The sequence below is a fragment of the Dromaius novaehollandiae genome, chromosome 6 (genome assembly GCF_036370855.1).
Source record: "Dromaius novaehollandiae isolate bDroNov1 chromosome 6, bDroNov1.hap1, whole genome shotgun sequence".
NCBI classification, from domain to species: domain Eukaryota; kingdom Metazoa; phylum Chordata; class Aves; order Casuariiformes; family Dromaiidae; genus Dromaius; species Dromaius novaehollandiae.
Genome location: NC_088103.1, coordinates 27823540 through 27836392, shown reverse-complemented (window position 1 = coordinate 27836392; position 12853 = coordinate 27823540). Strand labels below are relative to the sequence as shown.

The window sequence follows — 12853 nt, the reverse complement described above, 5'->3', positions numbered from 1 at the left end:
GATTTTAAGAAACAATAGAAATACAAGCTTCAGAAAAAAAATAAAATAATCTCATGATTTAGGACAGACCCATGGAGACACTGAGGCTGATCTGGTGCCCTCTGCTGGACAGAGGCTACAATGCAAAGGAAAGGACAGTACCTGGATACAGCAAGCGCTGTCACTGCTGGGCTGTTCTTACTTGGTTTTCCAGTCAAGGCAAGGCTGGGATTCAGTTCCCGACAGAGAACAAGATGTTTTCCACACTTGTTACCTGTTGTGTGGTTTAAAAATAAATATTTAGAAAGTGTCTGGGGCAGCATGAAAGGGATTGTTATTATTTACGGTCAGCAAGTTGTTAAGTTGAGAACAAATATATTTAATCTCAGCCTGTGCTGTTGCAAAATAGGCCCATCCCAATTTAATTTGTGGCTATGATAGTTACATGTGCTGACGTGCGGCTGTATCAATTGTGTGCTAAATTGGATTTGTGTATTATTGCTTTCTAAATTGCATGCCTAGTTCAGCAAAATTGTTCATCAGTTTTCACTGGCTCTATGCTTAATAAGATGCCCCACAATACCTTGCTGCCAGGATATAATACGGCCCATAATTGCCTAGTAAAAAGAAATTACATAAAGCCCTGGTATTATCAACTTATCTAAATCTGCTCATAACAGAACCAATAATTAAATGCTGGGAACATTTCACATATACACACAAGCGTGCGCACACACTCACAAGCACGCACACACACACACCCCAACAGCATAACTCAATCATAGTTACTTTAGTCTTTTTAATGACTGTTTCGTATTAATTTTATTTTCTTTAATATGTAAAATGAGATGTGGGAATATCTGGCCATTTAAAATAATTCTGAAGTTATCTGAGCAGTTTAGGAGAGCAGGTCACTGCTCTGATTGCACCTCTCTTCTCTTTAAGAAAAAATGATATTGCCCTGTATGCGTCTGTGAGAACGTGCATCCTTATGCTCCCGTGCAAGAGCAGATGCATGTGTTTGTATATATCAATAGATACATGGTCAATACATGTCTTCTTTTATGACCTTCTCTGAAAAAAGCACAAAAAGGAGTTTTATTCAGCCGTGCTCCCATGGTCAGCTTTTAAGTCCTAGTCTGGGAAAATGTTTGGGAAGACTTAATTTTTAAAAATAACTAAAATCTCAATTTGCTCAAAGACATTGCTACACAATTATACCCAAGTAGTTAGGACATGGAAATCTTTGCCACAGGAAGTTGTTACGGACAGAAGTTCAGGAAAACTCTTAAACAAATTTGACATTTGTACCTGTAAAAGGAATCTGCAAAATAACTACAATACTACACGATTTTTGGAAGGAATGCCCAATCTTGGGCTTAGAGCAGCAATCACTGATTAAGAGACCAGAATGAAACTGAGTATGTAGCTACCACTGCTAGATTGTCTCACATCTGGCATCTATGATATTCTTGCACCTTCCCTAGAAGCAGCTGGCTCTATGACAGTGGATAGGATGGGCATCTGGTCTGGCATTTCCAATATGCCTCTGTACATATAAATATTTTCACATAACAATCTAAGCAACATAGATGCCAAGTTCCATGAACAGCACTTCTGAAGATCTCACTGGTAATGCCCAATTACTGTATAACATCTTTTTATGCAGATGTTACATCTATAGCTCTATCTTTATGCAAATTGTGTGCCTAAAATTGAAGCAATAGAAAATGTTTGTTATGAGGATCACAACAAATAAGGGGTGTAAATTATACATACCAACAACATAATTCCTTTCTTCTATAAAATATGCTGTGAATAGAAGCAAGCTGTGCTATTAGGATGTGCCTTTAAAGCTCCCTGGCAGGTTTCAGCTCCTTATTTGTTAGATCAGAGAAGTGAGCTCAAGTTGTTTTATTACCAGTCAGCAATGTAGCCACATCATCTTGTCAGCCTCTGCTCTGCAAGAATTCCAGGGCATAAGCTTCAGCTCTGCACAGCTTCCAGGGAACAACTCCATGTACCAGGGCCCTCCCACCAGTACAGAAGGCCTCCAGTCTCATTCAAGGTGGCAAAGACAACAAACTTCCGTGTCCTGTCCAAGGTAGGATCTGGCACTGCCCACTCTGACATCAGGCCAAGATACTTTATTACAGGCCATCGACAGAGGTGCTAAGACTGGTGGCTCAATCAGCTGCTTGTCTCCAAAGTAGTGTGGTGGCTACCCCATTACTCCAGCTGTTACAGTAACACTGTACCAGTCATGCTGCACCATCTCCCCTTCATATCACTGTGCTTGCAGACCCTCTTCTGTCTCACAAAAGAACAAGGTCTGCACCACATAGCCACACTCCAGTTCACTGCCCACCCCGTGGCCGTACCTGTGCTGCCTGGTGTGTCCATCATGCCTCTCTGTGATTTCAGTCCAGCAGCTTGGCCTGGAGCATTGGCGTATTGAGTCTTCCACAGCTGTGCCAGCAAGGAGGCAAAAAGGGTAAAAAACATGGATTATAACACGGTAGCATGAGCAAGACCTGGCTGTCCGCTACCAAAAAAGGATCAGAAATTGGATGTTGCATTGTCAGAGCAGGACCTGACAGTTTTGCTCTCCCTGCGTCGCTGTGCCTACATACAGATGGAGACCTGTATGCAGGGAGCTGGTGGGGTCTCGGGCTGACAAAGCGGTGATGTGTTAACGAGAAGCTCAGCAAGCTTTCCTGCCAGACTAAGGGCAGAACCAGGAATGAATTCCTGCTCCTGAGAAAGTATGGCTTAATAAACAGTCATGAACTCAGAAACCATGGATTCTGCAGGGTTCTGCTATCAATCTGTACAAAAGTGAATCTGTGTAAGTGGCTTCCTCACCACTACCACCTCACTGTCTCCATTTATAAAACAGAGGTAATGGACACTGAATTTTTTAGGCAATGCACTGAGGTCCACTAACTAGAAGTGCTACAGAACAGCTGGATGCTCCTTTTTCCACAATAAACTGTTACTCACAGGAGCTCAAACATATTTCTGATGGGTAACACAATTTTTGCCTTTAAAATAGAGCAGAATGAAAAGTGTATTTTCAAAAGTATTCCTGAATGGCAGAGACGATTGCTTAAAATTCTTCCATTCAGGAAGATGAAGGTGGGTAGGAAACAAAACCTTTTCCTCTAATTTTCAGCCTTTGCTCTGTGCTGCCTTGTTGAGAAAGGGATGGTGCTACTAAAAGCACTTTCTGCTCCACTCAGTATGCCAAATTCTGCCTCTGGTCTACTGAACTTGGAAAAAGGACTCCCTTCCCTCTCTCCCCTCCATGGAAAACACCTACCCTCACCACTCCATCTGTGCTTCCCGTGATGATGATGCTGCGTGTGTCCCAGTCCATCACTTCAGCAAAACAGCAGCAAACAATCCGGCTTTCTGGGTTGCAAGCAGTGTTAATGCTTACAAGACGCTGGCCATTGACTGTCCACAGGCATAAGGAGGATCCAGCACAAGAGACAATATTACCCTGTAACACAGGAGAAGATAATGTTTTAAGATCCTACACTTGCCTTCCTACACTGATTGTAAATAACAATGTTGCCCAGGCTTAAATTCTTACCTTTGTTTTGTTTCTCAGCAGAAAATTAATGCCAGAGATGGTAAAAAATGACATTTTTTTCTCATGAAGAATTCTGACATTTTGACGTCATTACTGCGTTACTTTGCTAAATCTGAGACAGCTGTTTTGGGTTTCTACAAAGCTTTCTGTGCCATTCGTTAGCAAAAATATTTATTTCAATGTTTCCTTTCCATTTTCTAAAAACTCCAGAGCAGCTTCCAAAGACTTTTTATGACTTTTTTTTTTTTCATTTAACAAACCCCCAGAAAGTTATGGTAAATAGGTTATGTAAAAAGTGGTTGTAAAAAAATTCATTAAAAATAATTGAATTAAAAGTATTTGAAACATCCAAGGAATTTTTGTATGCAGTCTGCTCTTTTATTATATTCTGCTCAAGAGACTTAAGTGAGATGAACACATACAGAAAAACTTTATGCATCAGGGCAAGCCAAATAATAATAATTAAAAAAACAGTATCTGATCATTAACCTAAGGCTGTCAGGTACTGCTTAGGCAATAGATAATGTTTCCATCTTGGAAAGATAATGATCTTGGTTTTGGGTGACAGTTGTTTAGCTTACTGACTTCAAAATTAAATCCTATTTTCAAACCTCATGAAGTATCAACTATTTACAGAAAAGTATGACTATTCAAACATGTACACACACCAGCAACAGACTCTGATATTTAGATCCCACAATCAGTACAAGTTGATTGCCTGAATTTTACTTTTATATATATATTTTTTATTTTATAACTGACTTATCAAAGAGCTAAGCAATGCCTCAGCAGGGCAAAGAAATCCAAGTCTGGCTGAACAAGTTCTGTCCATGTTCATCCAATTCTGTTAGATCAGATTGTGGACTTGTCCACTTTAGTACTGCAGTAGAAGTGTCTACATACCAGGACTAGTCTGTGCTTTTTGCCAGTACTGGGAGGCAGTTTCTGGAGGGAGCCAGAAAGGTGATACCCTGGCTTCTCACATGGAATCTTAAGAAAGATGCTCTTTCTTAAAGGGATCTTCTCAGGATGGATATAGGAAGTACACACTCGGCAAAGTTGCTTTAACTACCAAAGCTTTGTCATGCAGGAGGGTGGACTAAACCAACCAAATTAGATGGTCCCAGCATACTCTTTTGTCTTCAACTCTACGAAAACACCCAACACTGACATGGAAGTGGACAATGGAAGCAAGGGAAGAAAGGAGGGGAGAGATAATGGAGTTTTGTAATGGAGCCAAATCAGCAAGAGAACTTTTGGTCCAACATGTGGAGGATTTCATGCATTTTGTTGAAATTGCTCAGTAAATCTCACCAGCCAGTGACCATTCAAAAAACAAAAGAAGCAGGATGACATTTTAAAAAACACACCTTCTCTTGCTAAATACTTCAGGTCTTACAAACATCTGCAGGACAGTGTGCTTTCATGCCTACCCTCCCCCAGGAGTCTTGCTGGTCTTGCTGGCATCTAATTACTTTTGTAACATATTTTGTTCAAAATATCCCAGCACCCCTTCACTCCACCTGCTTGCAAGCAGGTAAGCCTCATCACCTGCTTTTGGTTTATGTGCTCCAGCCCTGCCAAAACAAGACTGATTCGAACCGGTAGGAACAATGTGGAGACAGGTGAGATGCAGGCAACCTGCAGCTGTGTTGAAAGATGGGTGAAACCAACATCCTGACTCATGCCAACAGCAAATACAGCCTTGACATCCATTTTCTACAGCTGGAGAAGGGGGGACCAAAGGAGGCTCTCAGTCTTGTTCTGCAGCCCTAGGCACACACTACAGCAGGGCAGCCTGTAGAGAGACTAGGATCACAACATACTAGGCTGCATCCTGACATAACAAGCTGTTAGGTTTGGTGAATTTAAGGCAAGCCATCAAAAAACTCCCCTTTCTGCCTGCCAAGCAAGCCAATCCTTAAACATGGCAAAGAATTCAAAGAGGTGGCACAGAGAAAACGCAAACACAAAAATGAGGATAGAAAGTTAACTGCTCTGCTTTGCCCTTAGCTTTCAGTCTGTGCATACCCCAGGAGAACACCTACGGATTTATCAGAAAGAGGAGTGTCAAAACAACCCCTACCCAAGGTACTGTTAAGAACAGGGACTGTGCAGAGTCAACACCTGGGCCAGGTTCTGGGCCAGGCCTAGCACTTGCAAGTATTGCTGACATATGAATAAACATTCTCTTAAATCACAACATGGTGTTCACCTGCTTTGCTGCTAAGCCTTTGGTGAATTCACAATCCTCCTCTGCCCCTCACAGGGAGCTTAATGTCATCGCATTTTTAGATTGTGTTTTGCATTTGTCCAATGACCAGCTCTCCATTCAACAGGAGCTGTGCTCCCGAAGCAGAAAACATCCTTTGCAACTGAATCTTCCCTCTCCCTTCAGTGCAGCTGCACAGTCTTACCAGGGATTGCACATAAGGAGCAGCTACACAGGTAACCCTTAGGGGCACGAAATGCACTGATTTAAGCAGCAAGAGTTGATGCTGCAGTTTTAAATGATCTTATTAAAAATGCACTTTGGGCAAGTTCCTAACTGAAATTCCATTCAAACTTTCCACCCTTGGTGCAAACTAAAAACCAGCCAAATAGAAGAGCATCAGCAAAGTCATCTGCTTCTGACAAAGGCCACTGTGCCCTTAAATTAACTGTGTGCATCTGGTTTAAGTTAACTATCGCTATACTTCACTCCTGCCTGATTTGGGGCCAGCGCTCTTCACATCAAGGGGCAGAATTCCGAGGATAAACAAGGACAGCGCATTTGAAACGCAGCTGCCAATAATTAAAGAGATTAAACTTCAGCTACCTTATCTGCATGAGAGCACACGATGCCCAGGCATTTGGTAAGAGTCTACCGCATTTTTCAGATCTAGATCAGGGATATAAAAGTAACTGAAATCACTAGTTACAGCAAGCTTTTACAATCCCACTTAGCTTGTAAACTCTTTGGGATAGTATTTTTAATCTGTGTCTACGTGATACAAACCCCATGAGGCTGGGATCTATAAATGGAGCTTCTAGATGCTAAAGCAAATATAAAAACCAATAATCACATAGCAAAGAGCTGCATAAGACTCTTATTTCACAGAAAAGTACATGGTTCAGAAATTCATTTCCTTCAAAACTTTGCTTCAAAGTGAAAACAAAGTCCAAACATCCTGAATTTTCCAGGAAAACAAAACATGTTGCCAAAAATGTCATTGTGTGTCAATCAAAATATTTAACTAAGCACAATGGAATCATTTTGTTTTGCTTCTATCTTAATGTTATAATGTATATATTAAACAAAAATACATTTCACAATGAAACTCTGAAACATCCCATTCTGCTAAGGTCAAAAACATTGTTTTCACCCACAACATATGGACCCTTCCTCTTTTCTTCCTTTAAAAGGAAAGTGTCAATCATACTTTCCCACAGATTTTTTTTTAATGAACCTTTCAGTAGAATACTGACAATCACTTCAAGCGTCTGCAATACAGTAAGATGCAAGATTGCTCGCCGATCAATCAACAGCCTGTTCTTGGCACAGACCATCTCATTTTTGGACAGTCCCAGAAGAGCTACCAGCTGAACAGGCTACTGACAAAGGTGGGCTGGTGGGTAAAAAGCAGAGGACCCCATCCTGCCTGGCTCTGGTGCCCACACTCTGTGTCAGCCCTCCCATTCATTTCTGAATGCTTGGCACTGCCTCAGCTGACTTTCTAAAGGACCACTGGGGCAGTCTGCAATGGCCTGCTGAAGTCATTGGCCATTTTACACTAACCAGGACCCCCGTGACTACACGATGAGCTGGCGCTGAACACACCATTAAATTCCCACTCCTAATTCCTAGCGATCAGACTGCATGGTTGGTAAAACTCTTGTATGAGACAGCTATTTTAGCTCACACTAAGTACAGAATGTCTGCCTGGTTTCTTACTGCTATGAACTCAAAATTGCCTCTCTTAGTTCCAGTAGTGGATCCAGCCTCAAACTGTGCAAGAAGCTAGAATCCAGGTCTTGTATGTAAACAAGAGACAGAAGATACAAACATGAGCAACATTCTTGGGAGACAGAAGGTTGGGAAAATTCATAACCAGAGTGTTTATAGTTAAATCCAATACATGGTATTTTCCTATCAATATGAATGCCATTATGGCCAGGACAGACCACAACAGATTTTTCATTTCCACTGTTGGTAAATGAAACCCCAAACACTGCTATTAAGAGCCCCCTCTCAGCTGAGATTAGAAGAGAAAGCAAAACAACAGCATTGCCGCTGCAAGGGTACAAGAAAGTTGCCAGCTGAGGTGGCGGACTGAGGTCTAACAAATCTCAGCTGAGATGGCTCTGCTGCATGAATGTCAGGAGAAGTTGATGGAAGCAATAAGGTTATGGGTAAGCCAAATCCAGGAGCTACTAGAGCAATACTTCATGATTCTTAAATTAAATAAAGAGGTCTAATCCTGCTATCTACCTATCCGAAGATGCTTCTACTTAGCTACTCAGTCTAAGATGTTGCTTTTAGTGCTCCTCTCTCATCATTAAGAACACTATTAGCAATCTCTGTAGAAAGAAAAAAAAAATCAATGCATCAGCCTCTCAGAATGTTTTTATGTTGGGAAGAGCACCCATTAAATTATCATGAAATGTTCATGGATGCATCAGAAGAAAGATGATAAATGAAGATCTTACCGTTGAATCGTTGATGGCAACTGCAGAGAGACTTGCCCCATGGGCAGGAAGCTGGGTTATGTATGTCAGCTGGTTCAGGTCCCAAATGATGCAGGTTTTATCATCAGACCCACTCACGATGATGCTGTAGGTCACAGATGCAGCAAGGCAGGTCACTGCCTGAGTGTGCCCATACAAAGCCTGGCGGGGACAAATCAACCAGTAAACCACAACAGATGGTGGCTGATTTTCTAGTGAACCAGAGTCCTACTGCCATATGCTTAGTAAGAACAAGCAACCTGGTCATTCTTTGGAGAACTGAAAAGATATGAAGTGGAAATCCCCAAGAATCCTGTAGAAGAATCCATGTCCTCAAACCACAGTTGGGAAAAGCTGACTCTTCAAGGGGTTAAATGACTTGTCCCATATTGCACAGTAACTCAGGTGGAACAGTTGGACTCTGGCCCTGGACATACATTTCTGACTACTACTACAATGCTTTGTGCTCTAAACATAGATATATGTTCAGCAGAGCTCAACATGAAATCATCTTTCATTTCAGTCCATGCAATTTTAAAACCAGTAAAATTCATGCTTGGAGACTACTATTTCTCAACATTTAAAAACATATTGAAATAAAAATTATCATGATGAATTTCAGTGACTTTCCCAGACTTCTCCTTCTGTTTTTCTGAACAAATACTAGAATTTTTCCAATTTTAGTTGAAAAGAAAAACAGCATTTGGAGAAAAATTTTACTTTAAAGCCATATATGAATCCCCTTGTCTTTCATCATTATCCAGCACCCTTTTTTCTGTCTTATAGACTGTTGAGATGTTAGAAGTGCCTAGTTTAATTCAGCCTTATTTATGCAGTTTTATTTTAAAAATTTTAGTCGATTTAATATCACTGACAGAAACATATTCAAGACAATTGTTTTATGCAACACTCTGAAGTGACAGCAGTATACATTTCTGCTGCATAGCCCAGTAGTGTCTGCAGGGCAACAGAGAAAAAGTCCTTCATAGCTTTCCTTAAAAGCCTTAAGGGGCTTGATTTTTAGCTGTCTTTTGTGAAAAATTAGACCCACCAGTTTTAATGTTGGTTTTAATAATAAACACATAGTCCCTGCTGGCTTTCTCTACATGGCATAATTAGCATATCTTCAGGGTCTGTCTCAGTTCAGCATGGAGCAAGAGAACCACACATCCCAGACGCTTTCTGTGAACACGTCTCATACCCTTCTCCAGCGCGTGATTGTCAGACTGAACTCTTGCTGGCTAACATGTGCTGCCACTTGCCAAGGTTATTAGGACAACAGCATTCAAATGTTAACCCACTGGCGAAGAAGCTGGATCGCAGCAGGCTATGTACTACTAAAGGTGACTTGCAAGTGTGAGGGATGATTTTCAGCTCAAAGTTTAGTCCTTACAAAAGAACTATCAACTAAAATCCTGGCACAAGACGAACTTTCCAACAGCAGTTTTTAGAAGTCAGAAGCGCTCTCAAATATGTTCAAAAGAGATGCTCAGCACTGGTTTTGGAGTGGCTGTGGAACAACTTTTTTGCACAGCGCTGGCCATAACCAAGTAATGCCTGTGCTCAAGAGCAGCACAAGACCTCTGCAAAAAGGCCTAGGAGAAGGCAGGTTCAAGGGCTCCAAATTTCCTCTTCTTCCTCCAAAGCATGAAACAAAATGTATCCACTGTGGCAGCATCTGTACTGCACAGTCAAGCCAAGCTCTTACACAAGGTTTAACCAAAACCATCTTTCTCTTTCTTTTTCCTAAATTCAGAAAGCCATCCAGCCTGGCAGCAAAGTGCTTTAAGTACAGCCGGAGTGTTGGCAAAGCGGGCTAGACCTGAGCTCAGTTATATTCTCAGTTTCAATCCACCTGTCTCTCAATGCAAATTCAGGCAAAAACACTTGAGTGCTGGTAGCCTTGTAATGCCTTCTCACTATTCCTCTGCAAAGACTGACAGGTTCCTCAGTGGAAAACCTACAGCATATCTGGACGAAGAATCGTGAGGCCTGCCTCCAGGCTAAATTCACGAACTTCAGAACAAAATCAGGACAAAAAAGGGTCCAGCTTTACTGCAGGAATGCTCAGACCAGGAAAACTGAACCCAAGTTCTGACCATCCGACTTAACTGGCTGACATGGGCTCAGACATCCTCCTGACACATCTGCATATCAGGACACAGCATCCCTTGCCTGGGTGCTTCTACCAACTCATTCAGTGTTTCATTTGGTCCCCAAATCCTGGGGTTGGTTGGCGCAAGCCGCTCTGCTCATGAACAGTGAGGGAACTGGCAAATTGCATGGATCAATATTGAGGCTATTATGCTCAATCTCCTGTGTTCACAAAACTGTGGAAGCAGCCTCTGCTAGAGAGGAAAAAGGGACTTTTTCTGCTGAAATATAGTTTTTGTACCTTACTGCATTCCAAACTAGAATGTCTCAGTCCCACGAGACAACTGATAAGTGAATACCATCCACTTTATAGCACATCAGCTTTACTTAAGCAAAGCTCACTCTCTCAGGAAAGATGATACAATAGTTTTGCTCAGCAGAAAAAACAGTCAGTATGAAACAGTGAATTACAAGAAGGCAGCATGTAATTCACTGGAAGGCATTTAGAACCACAGTTCAAATTTACATCTATGCCAGACAGTCATCAAAAAAAAAAAAAAAAAAAAAAAAAAAAAAAAAGCACCTCTGCTAGCAAAGAAAGAAGAAAATAACACAGCATGATCTCACACCACTTTGTGGACTTGGGTAATATCAGATTAATCACAGTGGAATATACCAGCAAAGCGGATGCTATACAGTCAAAGACAAAGGCATGATATTGTAGATAAAAGAGAGGGTCTTCAAACAGCTGCCTGAAATTCAAACTGAGTCCCTGACCTGCATCATTTTGACATTCATGAAGACTGCTGCTTAGACTCTTCCCTAGTGCTATTTCTTCCACTTCTGTGTCCATGTCCTGGTTTGGAATACTAAGAAGCAGAATTGAAAGGTCATCACCAAAGACTTTGTCTTGTATTTCTTGCTGCTTCTGAAGCAGAAAGCTCTATTAAAAAAGCACTATAAACCTCAAAAGAGAGGCTGCTCCAAACAGTTTCCCGCCCAACTTCAACATCCAAGAGATTCAGATAAATAAAGTTCTGGATACTTCTCTGGCCTCCCCACAGATATTGAAGTTTTCACATCATTAATGACAAATAAAATAGATTTTTAGCTCAGGGTAAGGAAAGCACTCAAATATCTCCTGAATATACCTCTGGAGCAAATGAACAGAACAAGCTTCTAACACTTGGAGACCTTCTTTCTGATCAATGAACCCTTTATAATTTTGCCTAAGAGTAGCGTAACGTTTTCTGTCTTTTGGTTTGTTAGGAAGGAGGAGTCACATGCTGCCTTACCTTTCAGACATGGGAGAGGAGTATTTCAGCTTTAATTGTAAAGCTAACTGAGAAGTTACAACAGAACCAGATGAATTTTGCATGCCATTTCACTTTCGCAAACGAAATAACATTTATAAGGCTATACAATGACTACAAATGAGTCTCAAATCAACAGACACTGAAGGACTTTGAACAGTCTGGACATGAGCCATACCATTTCTATTGGGTCCACCTCTACACCTCATGGAGTAATAAACAAACCTTTTAGGTTCTGCATTCAGGTTGGGAGAGAAGTATCAAGAAGCCCAACCACCCAGCTGACCCTTCTCCATCAGCTAAGTACCAGTCTGGGAACCTAAACAGAATGGCATTTTGCAGGGTGTTCTGAAGATCCTGCCCACTACTATAGCAGCATAAAAAAACTTGGAACCATCTCCAGATGATACTGGGTTTTGAAAATAACCCAAAATTTGGCTGCACTGCAAGTGGGAGGAACAGCCTTATCTTCAGTGCTTCTTTGATCATGATAAACTATGGAAATGCTACCAGAGTGAGAAAAAACAAGCAGAACATATAAACTATACGCCATGAGTATAAGGCATACTATCAGCTCCTGACCTAACAACAAGTTGTCACCAGTATGACTCCCATCTCTATCATCTTTTTCTGCCTTTTTGAATCATCTTAACATGTTACCTCTGCCATTCATCTAAGAGAAAGAAATCCTCTGTTTTTCATTAAGTTTCTATAGCAAAAAAGCCATAGTACTCACCTGCCTCAAGTTTAGACGTTTCACTTTGTCCTTGACCAAAGAAAGTTCCCAGACGCACACAACAGAGCTTGTTCCAGATGTGATTATGGTAGTTGCTGAAGGACATACAGCGCAGAGGCACTTTCCCCAGTCTGCCATACACTCAAATGTAGTTGCATTCTGTACAGGAAAGCAACTTTCAGCTCATCAGATGATACCATGCATTTATTTATACCAAATGGCAGATTTAGTTTTCAGAACCACGTCCCCATTTCTTCAAGCCCAGGAAAGAAAAGTTCATCTTATCCAAGCTTTTTATGCTCACAGCACAACCTCATAAGATGCACATATAGGCATTATGGTGGCATGCAGCTGGGCCATCCTCCAGAGGCCAAATAGGGAGAATGGGTTAAAGAGACCTGAGCTCTGACCTTTCTCCTGCTACAG

The 12853-nt window shown here is 41.3% G+C and overlaps 1 protein-coding gene across 1 annotated transcript in view; it reads right to left on the bottom strand.

The window, feature by feature from the left end:
* WDFY4 (WDFY family member 4) overlaps positions 1 to 12853 on the bottom strand; it is a 152105-nt gene that overhangs the window by 1338 nt on the left and 137914 nt on the right. The window contains exons 58-62 of the mRNA XM_026110249.2: positions 12428 to 12586; positions 8267 to 8446; positions 3302 to 3484; positions 2361 to 2448; positions 142 to 253 (exon numbers count right to left, since the gene is read on the bottom strand). Coding sequence (XP_025966034.2) covers positions 142 to 253; positions 2361 to 2448; positions 3302 to 3484; positions 8267 to 8446; positions 12428 to 12586 — 722 coding nt within the window. The remainder of the gene's footprint in view (positions 1 to 141; positions 254 to 2360; positions 2449 to 3301; positions 3485 to 8266; positions 8447 to 12427; positions 12587 to 12853) is intronic.